Genomic DNA, 19,335 nt, shown 5'->3' on the forward strand with positions numbered 1-19,335 from the left:
AGTCAATGATGCTTTTCCTCAGTCCTGGAAGCAGAATGGAGTCTTTTTAATGGTCCTAGTATTGAGATAACAAGTGGCTGTAAATTGTGCATCTGGCTTTTCAGCGATTATGAAATAGTTATTTTTCTCCTTCCCAAATCCGCATTTCTGCCTTGGGGAGTAACATTTGCAACTTGTTCGATCAGTAATTTTTAATACTCCTTGAAGTGAAGCCGTACCTGCATGTATCCATTAGTAATAAGAACATCGCCACAATAGCTAATGTTTATGGAGTATTGTGTTTATGGGGCCACTTTATATTTATCCTCTTTTAAAAATCCTCATAACTATAAGATAGGACTGTAATCTTCATTTTACAGACCAGGATACACACCAAAGATCACAAAACTAGTAAGAGCCAGGATTCAACCCAGGTCTACTTGACAAGAGCCTGTGTGCTTAAACCACTGACTCTGTGCTGTCACTCTAAAGTTTGATACTGCCTTTCTCCTGTGTTCTTGTGTTTTGTGTTCTTGTGTCTCTAGCCTCATTTTTCCATCCTGGGTCAGAGGTCACAGACCCAAATAATAACTGGGGTGGGCTCTGCAGGGAATCACTGGCAATATGTTCTGTCTTCTCTCCTGCTTCTCCTTCCCACTCCTCTCCCTATTTCACAAGTATCACTTCCATGGCAAGAACCCTTGAATTCCCATTTAAGTATTCAAAGGTATATTTATTCTCCAACCAAATAGGATGAAGTGGTTCAGAGTGTGATCTGTTGGGCCTACCTTTCTGGGATTAAATCCCAGCTTCACCCCTTACTGTGTAACCTTAGGCATGTTACTTAGCCTCTCTGTGCTTTAGTTTCCCCATAGATAAATGGGGATGGTAACAAAGCCAATAAACTCTGAGGTTTATTGAAGACTAAAGGAATTAGTGGGTGAAAAGTGTTTAAAAACAGTACCTAGCACGTGTTAGGCATGAAATTAAACGTGTTGCCTTTACCATTATTATTGTTATTATTAGGTTTGTTATCTCTCCTACATCCTTTGTGGTAAGATTAACGTAACTAGACAATTGGAGACTAGACCGTAGTTTGGATATATTGCTGGGTAATTTTTCTGGCTGGTTCAAAAGACTTAAAAAGAGAGCAAAGGATGTTATTTTTTCTCTTTCATGTGCAAGAGATGCATTGTTAATGCCCTGTCATCTTTCAAAGGCATAGAGTTCCACAAGATCTCTTCAGCTAAATTCCTGGAAGACTGAGTTCTTTTTTTTCTTTTAAGGGAGTTCATTGTGACACCTCAATTTATCTGAGAAAATGCAAATAAATGACATTTTTTGACAATAAATTTATATTTTTAAATGTATTAGAAGTATGAATGATATATCAGAAAGACTGTGGCTTTATAAACCCTCCATCAGCAATCACTCTTGCTGGGATCCTAGGCAACTGTTGCTACAATCCTGGGCATCTGTTAAGTGGAAATGATCCTATACATATCACAGGTTGGGAAGATTCAACAAGATGGTGAATCTGAAATAACCAGATGGAGTGCCTGGCACATTAGTGAATGCTCAGTAAATATTGGTTGCTTTTTATTTTGTAGGGAAGCTTTGGTATTTTAAAGAATCCTATTAAGTTCCTATTAGGAATCCTTTAGTGAAGTAGATATCTCCAGTTTATCTTTCATGTAAAAATTAATTTTTCAATTTGCTTAAAGTGCACTACTTTTATGTGTCATAGAAAATCATTCTGGTCTGCTTAAAACAAGATAACTAATACTAGTGAACTGAATGAGGTGGGGAAGTAGATATGTTTTCCTTATAGGCAGAATTTTCATTCTTTAAAGAAATCACGTGGCCGCCATTAAAACTGCTTCATTTAAGTCCTGTTAATAAAATGGAGACAGAAGACAGGAAACTTAAAACAACAAGAACAACAACAAAAACCTCTGTGCCTCTTTCCCAGTAATATGCACCTCATACACGCACTACCAGCATTTTTATGAGCACAATCTTATTTCAGGAAGCAATCAGAACAGCCTTGAAAGGGAAATTGGCCTAAGCTCATAGTGATGGATTTGTTTCTCCTGTTAAACCTGTACTGTGTGTGCCTTTCTTGATGTAAAGAGTATTAATGGGAAAAAAAAGCCCCAATAGTGAAAATAGGCTGTGGCTTCTCTTTACTATGCCAGGTAAGGATGCATTTTCTAAAAATATTCCTTTCCATGATCATGCAAAAACTGGCAGTAAATGTAATAAAGATCTGCATGTACTCATTTATTGTTTTTATTGAGAAATCTCATAATGAAAGTATTTTAGTTACTCAGCAATTTTGTTTTCTAGTTTGAACTTTACACCTTATATCCACTTGTTAAAGATGAGCACTTAGAAGATGTGGCCAAGTTCAGAATACATTCTTAATTGTACAATTTTTTCCCTTATACTTGTTGTAGTAGTTTTTTTTTTTTTTATGGTTTAGCTGGTAGAATGTATATCATATTGGCAAGTGATAATTGAACTTCTTAAACATAAGTATTTTCTTTCAAGACTAACTGAATGTAAAGCTTTTATAACTTTATTAGCTATCTTCATGAAAGGGCATTAACTATTCAGGCTTGCCTCTGACTTTGTTTTCAGAGTTGGGAGATTTAACCAGTTTTAAACATATAAAGTCTAGTACATCTCAGAATATAACTACGACCTTATAGTCAAGATTCTAACTTCTGAAAAAAGATTAAGCATAAGAGAGAAGATTAAAGAAATGATGTAAAAGCAGCAAAATAGTCTTACTGGAGTTCTCAGTAACACAAATATTTAGAATATTGTCAGATATGAAAGTGTATATAATATAGTAAAAACACTAAAACTTTGAAATCGCAGGGATTTAGAAAGTAGAAAATACCATTACTGATTTAATATGTGCCCATGATTTTCTTAAATCTTATAGAAAACAAGGAATGCAGAAAGACAAGCAAAGTTATTTTAAGTCAAAAGCTTTCTAATCCTGAAATTTATCTTTGGTTCTTTTCTTTGGTGCTGAATTGTTCATTATAGAAGAAAAACATACTTTTTCATACAATTTTATTCCTATAGGATAAAAGGGAAATTGAAGCTTCTCTGACCCTTGGATTGACCATGCGGGGAATACAGATTTTTCAGGTTAGTTAATGAGAAATAAAGTGTCAAATGGCATCCACTATGTCTTACTCTGGCAGTGTGCCTGCCTGGTCCTGTGATAGGTTCACTGGTCCATATCCAGCCATTGATTGGTCATTACTTCCTATTTGTCTAGCACAGATGTAGATAAGGTGGGATAGTCGAAGTGAAGCAGTCTGATCCTTGACACTAATAAGTCCTCTAGAACAGAAAACAACAAACCAAAGATTGGCCACAGTTCATCACTCACAGATCATTAATATCCAGACATTTTTCTTTGTGTGTCATTGATTTTTAATATTCTTTTTTATCATCTGGTGCATCTATAACTGTGGAAAGAAAAATGACTTTTTAATACAGTGACTGACCAGACATTTCAATTTCCGTTACAATTTTTTGATAAAACCTGTCCCTTGAGTAAGTAGTTACCATCATCCTTTTACAAGTGGGATGGTTTTATGCTACAGCCATAAACAAGGGAGAGAGATGCCTCCCTCTGTGAGACCTGGGAGAATATAAGGATGCCTTATCTTCGATATAGGCAAAATATCCAGTTATGAAAGTCTGAGTGCCTTATCTCATCTCTTGAATGCCTGAGTCTTCTGGACTTTTTATTTAAATTTAGGGATAGGCCAGAAGGGAAAAGATTGCCTTAAAAGGGCAGGTTAACACAGTCACTCAGGAACCAAAAGCGACAGAATTGTATCACTCCTCTTTTAATTACTGTCTGCATATCTCCAAAGAGAGTTGGGGACCTCTTTCAGATGTTAATTACTGTATTTTAGTTTTCTGGGAAAGAAGTTAGAGCTATTTTAGAATATCTGTCAGTTTCCTCAGTAGCTCTCTGTGCATTACTTGTAAGAGTTATAAGTAACTCTTATAATTCTTTCCACAGAATTTAGATGAAGAGAAACAATTACTTTATGATTTCCCTTGGACCAATGTTGGAAAGTTGGTGTTTGTGGTGAGTTTAAAATAACTGACTTAAAATACTCAGTTTTTTGTTTTTGTGGACTTGTATTGTTTTTTGTTTTGTTTTTTTAAACAAAATATTGTTTCAGGCACAAAACTTGATATTTTCTCAAAATTGAAGATGAAAATAGTTAGCTGTCTTATATTCTTATGCATGTGGTATAATTATAATCCTTGCCACTTTTCAGTAGTGAACCTAAAACACTGAGTCTTATAGCAAAAGAAATTACTAATTTTAATTTGTGTATATGGTCCCCACCACTCTACCCTAAGTTATTCTAGTTTCAGAAGAAATGTGATGGGGAAAAGTTCAAGATGAATTCATCAAACAGAATTGTTTTTAAAAATGTACAGCAGAGGGATTAGAAAACAGAAAGCTGTAATCAGAGGGTAAATTACTCTTAGCATGGGGGTTGGCCATTTCTTGTGGAAGTTAACTTCTCTTGAGCAAAGAATAAAGAGTGATATAAAAAGATGTTTCTATTAATATCTGTCTGTTGAAACTCATCATTATAAAGAAAGAACTGCAATTCTTAACAGGAAAAGTACTTTTACTTTTAGATTATTGAGAATGATACACTTTCTTTTGTTGGAGCAAATTCTTGATTTTTCCCAGCTGTTTCACTGTTTTGTCAGCTGTATCCATTTGGGCGAGGGTTCAAAGAATTACGGTTAATTATATGTATTTCTAGTGGTCGTTAAAATTCATAATTTCGCTTTGTTCAGAAATTATTGGAAAAAATACACAAAGAAAGGAGGAAGATAAGGATTAGGACACATGTGCTTCTTTCTTTCCATCAGGAAGATGGCCTATATAAATAAAGGGCTCTGTTGCCAGATAGCATTTGGGCACTGACTCCACACTGCCCTGGGAGTTAAGAGACCTGTTTCTGACTTTACATTGGGCACAGTCCAATCTGATTTCACTTCACTCATACATTAAATGGGGCCTGACCTGCCTCCTACTCACTGGCTCTTTCTCGTTCAAGCTCTTTGGGAAAGGAGTGGAGCTATTTATAAATGAGCAAATTATTACCCCACTTGCCCCCTTCATGTCCCCAATTAAGAAGTAATAAAATACATTTATAGAAATTGAATTCCTTAAGGGTCCTGCACCCAGTGGTTCCTGAATCTAGTTGTGCATCACTTGCATCTGAGGAGCTTATTTAGATTTCTGGGCCTCATCATCCTCACCTAAGAGATTTTTGATTCAGTTGGTCTGGGGTGGAGACCAGGAATCTATTTTGGCAAACTTCCCAGATGATTCTTCTTGCAGCCAGCCCAGCCCTGCCTGGTTGTGTGACCCTGGGGAAATCACTTAACACCTCTGTGCCTTGGTTTCTTCATTCCAAAATGGGGATAATTGACTGTCCCCGCCCCCCACCCCATAGACTTGTGAGGATTAAGTGAGTTAATACATGCTTAGTGCTCATTAAGTGTAAGTTATAAGCATTCTAGCATTGACATCCAATGTTGGTTCCTTTTAAAATGGGAAGTCGAGAGGTAAATTCCATCCATGTCTGAGTTACACAAACCCATATTGCTTTGCACTGACTTTAAGTGTGTAGTTAGAATATGCCTCCCTCTTTGTTTTATCTCTCCTCTCCAGCTGAGAATCACTGTGCCTGGAATATTCCTTTCTGTAGTCCTGCTGCCCTATTCATTGTCAGGAAAGTTAAAGGAGTTAGTAACATTCCATAACTGTAAGGAACTTTTCCAAACCCTTGCCCTCAACTTAGAACTTTATGTGAATGATCCCAAACCTAGTGAATGAGATTCCTCTACGGACAGAAAGATACTTACGCTACTTCCATCTCTTATTTCTCCTTCCTGTCTCATCCCTCTAAGTGTCCTTCCGGCTTCCAGCTCCCTCTTTTATCCAACTAGAGAGTTTTTCATTTTTTCTAAACCCTAAATAGATATCCTTTATTGTTCACTATCATAACTCCTTTATTTCCTTACCAGAATTTATCATAAGCTGCAATTATTTTATGTGTTTATTTACCATCTCTCCCACCAGAATGTAGTGACATAGGGGTAGGGACTTTGTCCTCTGCGCTGTTATTTTCTCAGGGCCTAGCAAAGTGTTTGGTACATTGTAAGTGTTCAACAGATATTTGAATGCATTACGCTTCTAGAATTTGTTGTCTTGTTTACTGAGTTAGGGTGTTGGGATTACATTTAAGGATGCTTTTGTGATGGGCCCTTCTCTTCTCCGTTATGTAAATGGCCTGGCCAGCCAGAGAAACCAAAGATGGAACCAGAAGACCCTGGCTAGGCACTTCCCTGAATTTTTGGTAATCCTCTGTCCTGTGACGTTTTTGAAAGGGAAAACAGTCATTTATCCTCCGGGAATTTTGGATGGAGCTTTATACATTTATTTCTGAGTCTGTAGTTTTCCTTACTGACTAGAAAATGAAGGGGAGCTTGGCACATCGGATACTTTTCTTCCTGATCTGATTCATGCCTTCCCCCCACAGGGGAAGAAGTTTGAGATTTTGCCAGATGGCTTGCCCTCAGCCAGGAAGCTCATCTACTACACAGGGTGCCCCATGCGCTCCAGACACCTTCTGCAGCTCCTGAGTAACAGCCACCGCCTCTACATGAACCTGCAGCCTGTCCTGCGCCACATCCGGAAGCTGGAGGAAAACGAAGGTCCTGCAGGGTCTCGGGCGGGAAGCAGATGGTGCTTTTGCCACCCAGGGCCCCGTACCCTACAGTTGCCAAGAACTGGGGCTTTAGTCTTGTGAAGAGTGGGACCTGGGGACCAGCGTCTCCAGATCCCCAGCAGCATTCCTGTTTCATCTCAGCACTGTCCCAGAAGGCCCACAGTGCTAGTCAGCATATCCGAGATTATCCCTGCCATTTAGCTACCTTCGAGAACAGTCTCTGTAAGGTTTCCCCACACTTGGCTTGAGAATTCTTGCAGAAAGCCACCACTTGAAGGTGCAGGCCAGGGTTTCTGTGCATATCAGCTTTTATCTGCATCTCAGAGCTTTGTTTATACACTGATCCACCTTGGTGCTGTTATCCACAGGCTATCTGGAATTCCTTCCAGTGTGATTATTCCTTAGGTTAGAGTGACAATAAAGGTGGGTCACAGAATGTCTCCAGCCTCTTGTTGACTGCTAGGAGGCCCCGTGTCTGGCTGAGCAAGAAAGACAAACAAAGGAGAGAGAAGTTTACAATTGAGGATCTTGTCAGCCAGTCCTGTGGGAGCTTTGCTGAGACACAGAATAGAGCAGTGCCTTTGGGGCTTCAGAGTTCCAGGCCCTGAAAGTGGGGTCAAGTCATGGTGAAGAGAGGAAGACGGGGATGGGGGCTTCTAGCAGCAGACTTCAACTTCACAGTATTAACCTAATGGTTAACTCTTTATCTCCTGTGGTTACCCTGTTCGGCACACTCCAGCTTCTAATCCCCAAAAATGCTACTTTGCATATTTGGTTTTTTAATGTCTTCGACTTTTTTGCAAACTCATTTTGTAGTAATTCTTGGTAATTCGATTGGATTCTATTTGGGGTATTTGCATGAATATTAGGATGCAGATTCATATTTTAGGTCCATATCGGAAACAGATTTCGTCCTCTCAGACCTCACTTTTCTTAAAGAAGTGAGACAAGTCCCTGTCCTCTTTTTTTTCCTAATTGGGGTATAGTTGCTTAACAATGTTGTGTTAGTTTCTGCTGTACAGCGAAGTGAATCAGCTATGTGTATACACATATCCCCTCTTTTGGATTTCCCGTTTAGGTCACCACAGAGCATTGAGTAGAGTTCCCTGTGCTATACAGCAGGTTCTCATTAGTTATCTGTTTTATACATATTCGTGTATATATGTCAATCCTAATTTCCCAGTTCATCCCACCCCCCTTTTCCCCCCCTTGGGGTCCATATGTTTCTCTACATCTGTGTCTCTATTTGTGCCTTGCAGACAGGTTCATCTGTACCATTTTCTCTCTTAACAAACAAAAACCTTATAGAGGTTTGCATCTGATTGATTTCTCTCAAAAGCTGTCTGTCAATTTAAATGAGACCCAGTTTGGAGAAGCCATTGTAATTTAAGTAGCAGTTGGAATGTGAATCATTTTCCACTGTCTGCCACCAAACTGCATCTGTCTTCAGAGAGAATTGGTCTCACTGTCAAGTGTATTGGCTTCCCCTGCTGCTAGACTGCCAGTTCTTTCCCATGATGACTCATCAGTATAATAAATGCATATATCTCTCTGACGCTGATATGAAGATTAGGAATTTAAACAGGACAGAAGCGCCAAGGAAGCTTGTGAGAATAGGTAACTTAGGTTCAGAGCCCATCATTTTGCCAAGTTGGCTTCATTCCTAAATGGCCAACTTGGCACCTTGTGAAATTCACTTATTCCTGCAGCTCTCTGCCAGCAGCATTTTAGTAAATTCTTGTTTAGGTGACCTTAACGGGAGCCCCTTAGAGCTTGAAAGAATTAACGGACGTCGCCTACAGATTCTAAAGCAAAATTACATAGAATGTCAAGTTAAGAGGGGAGGGCTTTGTCTGTTATCAAGCATAGCACCAAGTGCATTTGGGAGCTTATGTGAGTAGGGGCAGTGAGGGAATGATAAAGGTGCAGATTGGATCTTTTACGTGGATACATATAGATAGATTTTGCGGGGATGGCTTTTTTTCCTTTACATCTTTAGTTTTCTCTGCTTAGAAATCCCTCCAGATCTGAAGAAAACCTGAAACAGTTTCTTTGGACTTACCTTGGCCTGAATCCATTTATCTCACCCACACTTAAGGACTCCATCATTTTAAACAAAAAAAGCTATTAACATTAGCCAAAAATCACAGCATGAAAAGAATCTATATTTTTCTTAATTAAATTTCATCTAGAGTCACCTTGTCTGAAACACTATTTTCTCATTTTATAGTAAAAATGATCACAAGAATCTTATGGTATTTAGAACAGATGGATAAAAAATGCTTTCTGTCTTTAAAAATTTTTTTCACCTCAACTTTATTCAATAGCTAGGGCTTATTCTTAGGTCTGTGTCAAGAGGGCACATTGACTGCATTATATTACAAAATAACATATGAAAAACTTGGTGGTCTGTGGGCTTTTACAGTAGAGGGAATAAATAGAACACTGACACATTGATGATTTGCCCTGTTGACACCAGTGATTACTAGGGGGTGAGAGGTTGCATTTTGCATCTCTTAGAATAAATTTCAGAATTATTTCAGCGTTTCCCTCATTTTGTAACCGATTGGTATGAAGCTTCTTAAATGTTTGCAGAGGGTCTAAGAGATAAAGCACGATGACAGGAATAGAAGCCAGCACATGGAACACCAAGGCTGCGCTGACACATTGACAGGAAGTAATTCATGCTAGGCTCCTATTAGATAGAAAACAAGTTGGCAAAGTGCTTGTCTTCTAGTGACTATGCTTATGAGTATAGAATAACTGTAGTTGATTCCAAATCTACAAGAAATTTGGGAGTAAAAGGGCTACTTGTAAAGAGACAGAAAAGCTTTTAAATTATTAGATCCACAATTCTCAATTGTCTTAGAACTCGAACACCATATAGGACTTTTTATTTTTACTTTTTCTCTTCACTTTCCACCCTTCCAAGGGCAACATGGCTATTGTATTGAAACTACAGTGAATAGAAAGTATGAGAATTTTGCAAACCCCTTTAGTTCTTCATCTTCATCTTAACTCCTGTTGCCTTCAGAAAATAGGAAATCATTAGAACCCAGTCTAACCCTAAAAAATGGGCTGTAGATGGATGTACTTTTGTTGCAGTGATGGTGTGTGTTAGGCTCTGATGTCTGGTTCCAGTCTGCCTCTGTGTGGCTACACACACTCACCTTTGTGTGTTTCAGCTCGATTCCTTAGAATTGACATGAAAGGGCTGAAGCCCAGAAATGTACACACAGCCTTCTCCAAGCATTTTTTCCATTTTGCATCCTGGAATGCATATTTTCTCTTCCTGCTGATGTTCATTCCCTCTCTGGGGAAGCCTGTGGTGATTATACTTCAGAGCTGGATTCAAACATCAAGAGTGCAAGTATTTTTACTTAACCAAGACACAATACAATTAAATCCATTAACAGGCCCTTGAGAACCCAATTAGTCTAGTAGTCAGCAGTTTCTGAAATAATATCAATTTAACATTCCCCAAATGCACTCTCCATTTTTAACATTGTTCTAATGTGTTATTTCTCATCAGTATTAAAGATACAAGGCAGTTTAACTATTTCTTGGTTTTAAATTTCTGACTTGAAGCACAGTTTCTATCAGTTGTACACCTGTAGCTCAGTTGTAACTTTGTGCCTTTATGTAATGGTTAGTTTAGCATTCGATAAAAGGGACTTTCCAATATTGTGTCTTTGCTACGTTAAAGAGGTGTACTGACATGTTAAATCAAAGAACAGTTTTATCAATCAGAGGCTACATGAGTATAAATTATCAAACCAGTAGTGATTACTCTGTGTTCTTAATAGATGGTAAAACCTCACTGATTCAGCCTAAATGGAGAAAAGCAATCTTCATCCATGAAAATCTAAATTCTAGAATTTTTTGAAAGGAATTCTCAGAAGAATAATTTTATTTTAAATTGTCTTCAACAGCTAGAGCTAAGCTAACAATGGCCCAAATTGAACAGATGAACAAATCAAATGAAAGGCAATTAGCATAAGTAGATTTATTGAACTGTTTCTGTAGCAGTTCTTTTGAAATTATCTGTGGGGAAGGACCAGATTTTTAAAAACTTCTAATCCACTGTGGACCGATACTTTTGCAAAGCTCAAAATCACATTCGTGGATGTCCTAGCAATGTCAGATCACTCTAAAAGTTTCTAAATGTTTATTCTCAATTCCTGAACTTATTCCACTGTGGACCAATAACAGTTTGCAGACAAGAAGTGATCTGCCATCTTACACTTTGAGTAGCATTCCTCTATGGTGTTTGAAGCTTTAAAACTCTTTGAGTAGTTAAATACTCGCCTCATATCTATGGTACTGGTTTTTGTTCATTTTGCAGTCTTCTTAAATTGAGCTCCTATCAGAATTATGAGCACTTTCCACTCACTCACTTCTGAATGTGAAATTGTACTTGTTCTTGGCTTGACCCCCGCTAATCAGCTGTTCCTTCTGCCTTGGTTGAATATAATGACGAGCTGTCTTCCTCACCACACAGAGAAGAAGCAGTACCGGGAATCTTACATCAGCGACAACCTGGACCTCGACATGGACCAGCTGGAGAAGCGGTCCCGGGCCAGCGGGAGCAGCGCGGGCAGCATGAAGCATAAGCGCCTGTCCCGTCACTCCACCGCCAGCCACAGCAGCTCTCACACCTCGGGCATCGAGGCTGACACCAAGGTCCGGGACGCGGGCCCCGAAGATGCCTACCCCGGCAGCGCCATCCACCGCAAGCTGAAAACCTGCAGCTCCATGACCAGCCACGGCAGCTCCCACACCTCCGGGGTGGAGAGTGGCGGCAAGGACCGGCTGGAGGAGGATTTGCAGGACGATGGTAACCTGCCCCCCAGGCCCTCCGAGCTAACAGTGCTGACCTGTCGTCTGGGATGCTCTGCTTTTTCTCTTCCAGTTTTTTCGCATTATTGTTTCTGTAGAATTGATGTAGTAATAGAGAAGAAAGAAACAGCATTTGGCTGCTTAAACCTGTGTTAAGGCATAAGATACGATCAGACCTATAGCCTGTATCAGCCAAACTTAGTACTTGTGTGCATCTTTTTTATTTTTCTGTTTCAAATAATTGCTGTAGCATTCAGGTTTGGGGAAAAGATACACTGATTCCATTAAGGGAAACTGCAGAACATACGTGTGCTTACTATAGAATTCACGTGGATATCAAATCAAGTTGCTAAATGCTCTGAGAGAAGGCAGCCATGGGTGATGGGGAGCTTCATGCACTACTCATTCTGTCCTTGTTGACAGTCAAATCATGGCATTAGCAGACTTGTAGGTAACACAGCAGTCCTGTGGAGAAGAGAAGCAGCATCTAGTTGAGAGTTGTCGCTAGAGTTTCCTGTTGTGGAGTCTCATTAGCAGATTTATTTTTAAATATGAATAATTAAATAACCTCCCTCAAGGTGTGGCTATGAATTACAGTGGCCATTTCCCCTTAGGTCACTAAATGTCTTTTCTTTCTTTGTCAGAAATAGAGATGTTGGTTGACGACCCCAGGGACCTGGAGAGGATGAATGAAGAGTCCCTGGAAGTCAGCCCAGACATGTGCATCTACATCACAGAGGACATGCTCCTGTCTCGGAAGCTGAATGGACACTCTGGTGAGCTCCCTCGGGAAGGTCCTCTCCTTAGCTAGTGGGTTCAGAGGATACTTAATAATGTAAGAAACCTAGGTAAGAAAAACAGTACAAATTGTTTAGATAGTACGATCTCAAATTATAAAAATGTTTACATGTATGTGACAAAATATACATAAAATATTAATAGCCTTTTCTCTGGATGATGGGGTTATGGATGTTTTTATTTTCTTCTTTGCATCATCCCAGTTTGCCAAAATCTCTACAATTTGAGCCCATTGTTTTAAAAACATGGAGCTAAGATTGAGTAGTGACGTAGTGTACTGCTCTGTCCTTCATTCTTGTGGAAGTTTGGCAGGAGTCTGTTCAGTGTTCTGAGCACCAGGCTTGATACTGAGTTTTCTAGTGCTGGTTCTGGGTTTTGGAGCAAATTATTTATAGGCAGAAAAGGGCACATTTACAAGGAAATTCAAAAGGAACCATACCCAGTGCCAACCAGTGCACTAGTCCACATCTTCTTCCTATGAAGATTGACTCAAAAGTTTAAGGCTTTTTAGAAGATAAGGAGCTTTCTAGAGAACGATCTTCTACTCAAGCACTTTGTACCAACCCCCAAAACATGAGTGTCATCTGAGAATAATTTAAACTGTCTACATGTAAACCAAGAATGTACATATATCATTTTTTAATTGAACTAATCATCAAACAATACATTCTAGACACTGAATTATTATGAGACCCTTCTAAAGAGAGAGAATACAAAAAGTCATTTCTGTAGGTTACTAGCAGTGGCTGAATAACAATCACATTACTTACTCAAGGTTCTTTTTTTATCAGGTAGAAATGTACTTAAGCCATTTAGCCTTAGGGCTCTGGGGCCTGACCTATTCACTTGCTCCATCTGTTTGCAAGAAAAATATGAGTGGTTTTTACTTACATCTCCAGTTCGCATTGACAATTTTACCTTCTGAAACATTTTTCCTGGGTGCTTTTTTCCCATGCCACAGTCACTTAGGGAAGTGTCAGCCCCTGGATTTCTGTTTCTGAATTATCAGGTTCCCCGAGCACTGGGGTGATGAGGAGCTCTGTTGACCTCAGAGCCCCAGAACTGACTTCTCACCGTGGCCTCCCATTTTGGTGTCTCACCGGTGGCATCTGCTGCAGGAGGCCTGTGCCACGGTGTTCCCGCTGGCCAAGAGGAGCCTCCGGAACACAGTGTGTTCCATATGCTGGTCCTGGACCTAGCCCTTTGTGGGCGTTTGCTCTTTAGTCAGATGGGTGCTGGGCTCAGCGCCATTTATAAGAGGTGCAGACAGACACAAGGACACACAGACACTGGCCAGGACACACAGCTCCTTAACTTACCTGAACCCAGTTCCCACCCAGATCTGTGTGACTCCAGAGGAGGCCTGAGCCCTGCACTTACCCACTGCTTGTCTAAGTAGAGCCAGACCTAGAGGCTGTGTCCAGGTTAAATTCAAAGTCAGTGTTGTGTGGAGAGTGGGGGGAGCTTTAGGAGATACAGTAAAGAGATTGCTTTGCACCTTCAGCCTTTGTGTTCATTCCTAACTGCATCATAAATAGCTTAATTAAAAGTTTATTTTAGGAAATGCAGTTTCTAACCTCCGTCCTGTGCTCTAACCCCACATGTATCCCACTCCTCCTATTCACTGCAGCACAAGGAGAGAATGTGATCCCCCCTGGTCATCTGCCACCAAAGGGCCACAGTGAGATGTGTGGGCAGTGGTTAATAGTTGCCCTTTCCTTCTTGGTAGCAGTATATGTCAGATGAGTGGCAAGAGGGATGAATAATTTGAAGTCTTCACTCGTTTTCCTCTGCGTTTCACTTTAGGGTTGATTGTGAAAGAAATTGGTTCTTCCACCTCCAGCTCCTCAGAGACGGTGGTCAAACTTCGAGGCCAGAGTACTGATTCTCTCCCACAGGTATGGAAGGGATTGAAATTTTAAATCAGCAGCTGAAGGTATAGAAAATTTTAAATAGGAACTTACATTTATAATTACATAAATGAGCAGAAATTTAAAACCTTAATGAAATGATTCCTAGTAGATACATACATTCTAGTTTTAGTCTGAATTTATGTCCATTTATTTTCTAGTTCTGTTTATCTTTGAGTTGGGTTTTTATTTGGATGAACTATGTACTTTGTTTCATACTTTATGTGGGTGGGAAGCCTCTAGTCTTCAGGCTTCAGGTTAATTCTGGTGTGTGTATGTGTGTGTGTGTTGATCTCAACAACTGGGAGAGTAATTTTCTCGTCAGGTGTGTTGCGGTAGAAATGTTTCCACACTCTAATTATTCCATTCAGATTGAATCAAACTATGCTAAGCTAGAGCATTTGATAACCCATGATCACTGGTTAAACTATTAAACTATCAGAAGATATAGATAAATTAAAATACACCATTGCAGCATTTAGATATAATCTACTGCTGATATTCACCTCTGTCTCCAGGGAAGCACTTGGATGCTCTGTCTCTTTTGTTTTTTTCCTTCTACGTGTGTTCCTCTTTTCTTTCTTTCTCTTGCATTCTGGCAATCTTTGCCTCCTATATTTTTCTCTCTTTCTTCCCTTTTTTCTCATTTGTCCTTTTTTTCTTTTCCATTTAAGTAACCATAATGTGAACGTGACATTTTATTAAATATTCTTCTGGAAACTCCAATGAGTGATATTTATTGCAGCACATGTAGCATGATGATTAGGACTACAAGCTATAGGGTCAAACTAACTGGGTTTGCACCCCAGCCCTGCCAGTCAGCGTTAGCTCTTACTGTACATGAACGTTTGTGGGGCACAGCGAAGGATCAGCTTCCACATCTACCAGATGGGAAGAGCATTCGTGTGCCTGCCTTGATGCTTTGTGGCGATGACCTGATGAATTCTATGTGAAATTTCGGTGGAGCCTCAGAAGACGTCAGTACAAGGATCGTCATCTTCAGGAGGCTCTCGGACCTGACCCTTCCAAGAAAATGTTGTTGAGCTCAGGCTCTGTTCTTTCTTCCTGTTACTTTTTCCTCCAGCAAAAATGATATCTTATTCTAACAAGGCTGACCTTTGTGGTTTCAGCCGCAAAAGTAGATTAGAACTATAATGCCTCTTTTCATTAAGTAACCATTAAGGATCTTCCATTCATGTAATTATTGGAACCATTTTTTAACCTACTTATATTTTCAGCTGGAACCACCTCTTGGGATAATGAGTTCTAAAAGTCTGCTACCTGCTGTGTGGAGCATTTGTCAGAGTGTGACCTCTTGCAGTGTTCGGGAGCCCACCTGGGGCCGTCTCCCAACTTGCTATACCAAGAGCACTTCGTGTTATTTTTCTACCCAAGAATTGTGGCTTTTGAAAAAATAGTTTTTTAAACTGTGTTTCTTGAGTAATAATTGGTTTGTTTTCCCATTTCTTATTAAAAGAATAACAGACCTCAGCATGAGAGTGTTGCCGTGCTGAATTGCCATATCCTCATGGAAAAACCGAGAAACAGTATCTTTACCTCTGCAACCTGATTTTAAGATAACTGCTTGATTTCTGAGATGCTAGAGACAGTTGGATTCACATTGCACTGACTTCCCTGTGCCTTGGGTTATTCATCTGTAGAGGGGGGAGAATAATAGCACCTGGCTCACAGACTGATGGGAAGATTAAACGAATTCTAGGGTCTAGCACACAATAAGGGCTCAGTAAATGCTAGCTGCTATTATTTGGTGGTGGTGGTAGTGACGTTTTGCTCCACGGGGCCTCAGGGCCCACAAACCACAGACTGGAAACCACTTCCTAACATATAAGGATTCCTTAACCTTTTATGATTTTGCAGCTTCTGTCTGTACAAGGCAAATAGTGCTAAACTTTCGCTTTAGTCTATGCTCTTAAAGTTGTTTCAACCTTCTCTTGTCTTGTAGACTATATGTCGAAAGCCAAAGACTTCCACCGATCGACATAGCTTGAGCCTCGATGACATCAGACTGTATCAGAAAGACTTTTTGCGCATTGCGGGGCTGTGTCAGGACACTGCTCAGAGTTATACCTTTGGGTGTGGCCATGAACTAGATGAGGAAGGCCTCTATTGCAGCAGCTGCTTGGCTCAGCAGTGTGTCAACATCCAAGATGCTTTTCCAGTCAAAAGAACCAGCAAATACTTTTCTCTGGATCTCACCCATGATGAAGTTCCAGAGTTTGTTGTATAAAGGACGTCTATGTGCAGCTGTACAGACAGCCTGCTGTTCGATAGAGGCTGTGAAAGCCATGGGTTCTTTCTTTACCTATTACTGTGCCATATTTTCTTCACCCCAGACATAGCTCTTTCTTTATAATATTTGCGACAGAAATAAAAGCTGAGGGACAGTTGCACTTTAAGTATTACACAGAAGTAAAAGGACTGCAGAGAATGTACACAAGACAAGTGCCCAGAAGTTCACTGATCCTTTGGAAGGAAATGTGCTTTACTGGTTACCAAGCCTTCAGAATATCCAACTGTGGTGTGTTTGTTCATTGTTTTGTTTCCCAGTTCAGTTACATGTAACAACACTTTTTTTTTTTTATCATGTGAAAGATGTTGTTGGGTTCCTTTGTTTGCTTGTACATTTTTTTACCATTCCGTCATGAAATGCCGGTGGTTGGAGGGAAGAGAGAGAGAAGAGGCTCTCATTTTTTAGTAGAGAGACCGTCACCTACTCAGAGCCATTGCCACCCCACTGGGGCTGTACCAAAGTGAACACGAACGAAGCAGTCAAAATCCAGCACGCCAAAGATGCCTCCACCAGAAGGGCAGCCGAGGGCCAAGAAGATGTGAGTCAAGCAATAACCAAAAGACCATGCATGCCGTGATGCCTTGTGACTCCTTCACACCTGGTCAGTGCCACGTCATCCTCCTGCTCTTCCAGAAAGCTCTAGGACTCAGCTGAGCCCCTTGTCCAAGTAACGGATCAGTTGTGTTCATGCCATAATGAATTTTGTGGAGTTTCCAAAACCAGTTTCTGTTAAAACTATGGAAATGTCTTAAAATATGTCTGTACTTGGTGGATTTTTTTTTTTTTAAATCAAGAGCAAAGTATGGTCATGCTGGTTTCTGCTTAACCAAAATACCCTAACTATACGTACATGTTATACATATGTAAATATATGAGACTGTGTGTGTTTATATGTATTTAAAGCTTACTAACTTTTCATTTTGGCTCCCATGACTATCTCATATACATGGTCTTTCTTGTTTGGTAAAGAGGATATGTCATCAAATGAATGATGCCTACAGACAATCAGTTGATAGATACAGAGTTAAGAACGACTGTTTTCTCATGTGTCTTTTGCCATAGTTCTCAACCCTGGTTGCATCATAGAATTATCTGGGGAGCTTTAAAAAAATAACAATGTCTGGGTCCCACCTTGGATGAATTAAATCAGTCTCTTGCGGTGAGACCCAGGTGGAATTGCCTTTTCTTTTAAAGTTTCCAGATGGAGCTAGTATGTAACAGGATTGAAAACCACCGATCCAGAGGATATCTTTTTCATTAATTTTGAAGTATACAGAAAATGTTAGTGTTTGAGAAAGAACCATTTTTAAGACAGTTACTGCCACTGCTGTTAGGATATATAATGAAACCAAGTCAGGAGATTGAACTTAGTAACCTTTAGATGTACAGTAACAGTGTTGCTCACACTTCAGGAAAGTACTTTAGCACAATGTCTTTCTATGAGATGTTTTTAATGATTTCATATTTTACAACATTTGTTTACCATATTTTGATATACCATTTTTTCTATCTACCAGGTTTTATTAAAAAAAAACTATATTATTTTCTAAAGAAACAGTCATATTTTTATACAAAATTAAGTTTTCAGGTAACAAAGAAATAGACTTAGGGTACGGCAGCACCTGCAGTGTTCCCCATGGATGGGAGTCAGTATTATAAACACATGGAGAACGAGAACAAACTCCACCTGTACTGTCCCTAGCGTGCCCCCGCCGTGGACGTGACAGGGCAGTGTGTACACACAAGCCTGGTCAAATTGGCTTAACTTGACACTTTAAAAGGAAAAAAACTCTATGACACTCTATAGTCATGAAATGATTTTGCTTTTATGAAATGTTTGAAAGAACCAAAGTTTCAGGTATCAGAATGTATAAAAGTATCTCAGTCTTTGTATAAAAAGATGAAAGTATGAAAGGATCATCTAATGACTATTTTACTTATGTCATTAAATAATCCACCATTTCTTACAGATGCTTAAGAGACAAATCCTGATGAAGTTTGACTCTAAAGAGCCCAGCTCATAATGTGGTACATTTCCTTAGCTCCTAGTGTTTCTTGTTTAAACATTAAGAAAAAATATATTTAATTAAGTACATAGTGCTTTATACTTTATTTTCTCTCTACTTCAAACAGAATCAGGTCTTTAGGGTTTTTCCAGCATCGTTGGTGGTTTTGCACACCCTCTTTCTAATTGCATTTATGAATAGTCTTGTGGGTTTTCAAAAATGAAACATGCTAAGGACATTTTTCCTTTTTGATCCACTGTTTGCAGCAGAATTATATATATGTATGTGAAAATCCATTTTGAATATCTACATTTTTGTATTTGGAAATTGTTTTAAAAATAAAAAAGGAGAAGTATAAAGCTGTTATTTATTCTGCATTTGTTAATATCCATTGCTAGTCAGTATACCAATTTGGTATATATTGCCCCATACATCTACATTTGTATTTGCAACAATGAACTTTATATCTACATAAACTGTAAATAATCCTTTCTGTGAAAGGATCATCATATCAAGGTGATACCAAAAGTGTGTGAAAAAAAAAAACTGCATTATTTTGTAATTATTCTTATAGGAATTTCATGGTAAGATTAGCAGTCAATAAAGTTACTTTTTATTTGTCTTTAAAGTGCCTTTTTTAAATTGAGTTCTCAGTTATGCAAGAGTGAGTGTTCTCTTTTTGTTCTTCT

General features: G+C 39.3%; 1 protein-coding gene across 9 annotated transcripts in view; it reads left to right on the forward strand.

The window, feature by feature from the left end:
- FRMD6 (FERM domain containing 6) overlaps nt 1-19,268 on the forward strand; it is a 256,887-nt gene extending 237,619 nt beyond the window's left edge. For all 9 annotated transcript variants that reach the window (XM_027111226.1, XM_027111227.1, XM_027111225.1 and 6 more), the window contains 7 exons: nt 3,079-3,144; nt 4,037-4,105; nt 6,594-6,768; nt 11,284-11,619; nt 12,266-12,397; nt 14,226-14,317; nt 16,293-19,268. In XM_027111226.1, the coding sequence (XP_026967027.1) occupies nt 3,079-3,144; nt 4,037-4,105; nt 6,594-6,768; nt 11,284-11,619; nt 12,266-12,397; nt 14,226-14,317; nt 16,293-16,577 (1,155 nt within the window). In that variant the 3' untranslated portion in view covers nt 16,578-19,268. The remainder of the gene's footprint in view (nt 1-3,078; nt 3,145-4,036; nt 4,106-6,593; nt 6,769-11,283; nt 11,620-12,265; nt 12,398-14,225; nt 14,318-16,292) is intronic.
- Nucleotides 19,269-19,335: the final 67 nt, after the last annotated feature.

Source organism: Aethalodelphis obliquidens, unplaced genomic scaffold, assembly GCF_003676395.1.
Source record: "Aethalodelphis obliquidens isolate GAN/ISIS:26980383/991018 unplaced genomic scaffold, ASM367639v1 scaffold10, whole genome shotgun sequence".
NCBI lineage: Eukaryota > Metazoa > Chordata > Mammalia > Artiodactyla > Delphinidae > Aethalodelphis > Aethalodelphis obliquidens.